Source organism: Sinocyclocheilus anshuiensis, unplaced genomic scaffold, assembly GCF_001515605.1.
Source record: "Sinocyclocheilus anshuiensis isolate Anshui unplaced genomic scaffold, SAMN03320099.WGS_v1.1 scaffold2449, whole genome shotgun sequence".
In the NCBI taxonomy this organism is placed as follows: domain Eukaryota; kingdom Metazoa; phylum Chordata; class Actinopteri; order Cypriniformes; family Cyprinidae; genus Sinocyclocheilus; species Sinocyclocheilus anshuiensis.
In genome coordinates this window covers 20,804-21,882 of record NW_015548311.1, presented here as the reverse complement: position 1 = coordinate 21,882, position 1,079 = coordinate 20,804, and the positions used below count along the sequence as shown (strand labels likewise).

Sequence of the window (1,079 nt, the reverse complement as noted above, 5' to 3'; positions counted from 1 at the left end):
AGAGGACACTGACTCACCAAAACTGGACAGTGGGTTTCTGCTAGTAGGGATATGGTTCAGCCAATACCTTTGCAACAATTGCATTGGGGATCTTTAAGTGTTGTTGCCAAACTTTGCTGACTTCATGCCTCAAATAATTCAGGCTGTTATTGAGATAAGTGTGAGAGGGGGAGGGGTCATGTGATACATTTAAAGACACACCTCTTCTGCAAGCTCTAATCCACAACCATCCAAACACCGGAAAGAAAAAAAACAAGCTCTCCAACTCATACACCTTCGGTAGAGAGTTATTGACACCTGTCATATCTTTGCCATGGTTAGTTCATCTAAGACTGTATTTAGCCTGTAATTTACCCTGGACTCCAGTTTCTGGAGCTGTTTCTTTCCACCCTTCATGGCCAGACTCTTAGCCTCATCCAGACGGTGCTGCAGGTCTTTGACAGTCACCTCCATGTTTTTCTTCATCCTCTTCAGGTGAGCACTGGTGTCCTGCTCCTTCTTCAGCTCCTCAGCCATCATGGCAGCCTGAAATATAATCTCAGTGTTGCCATATGCAGCTAAACAAAGTCAAATAACGTACTCGGTTACTAACGTAACCTCGGTTCCCTGCGATACGGGAACGAGTACTGCGTCTGCTAGACGCAAAAAGCCTTTTTCTCCTGAACTGAAGCCTATTTCATTCACGCAGTGAAACTGCACGGCCATTGGTTCGTGCAGGGCTTTAAAAACGAACCAATGGCGTGGCAGCCCGCCAAAGCCCGCCAGAATGGGCGGAGCATCTGGCTATATAAGCGGGCGCTCGCCACAGTATTCTCAGGTTTACTTCGACTGAAGCGACGACTGAGTCGTGCAGCTACATAGCATGGCCAGCAACGCAGTACTCGTTCCCGTATTTCAGGGAACCGAGGTTACATTAGTAACCGAGTACGTTCCCTTTCGATACTTCACTCGTACTGCATCTTGCTAGACGCATATGGGAACAGTCCAATCACGCCGTGCTAATGTAGTGGAACGACTAAAGGTATAACTTCCATAAGCAACCAATGCTTATAGAGAAGTCAACAATAACCCAAGGCTAA

General features: G+C 46.9%; 1 protein-coding gene across 1 annotated transcript in view; it reads right to left on the bottom strand.

The window, feature by feature from the left end:
• Positions 1–288: 288 nt before the first annotated feature.
• Positions 289–1,079, bottom strand: part of LOC107656464 (myosin heavy chain, cardiac muscle isoform-like) — a gene marked incomplete at its 5' end in the record, with an annotated part of 2,424 nt that continues 1,633 nt past the window's right edge. Inside the window, one exon of the mRNA XM_016444337.1 lies at positions 289–525. Coding sequence (XP_016299823.1) covers positions 301–525 — 225 coding nt within the window. The remainder of the gene's footprint in view (positions 526–1,079) is intronic.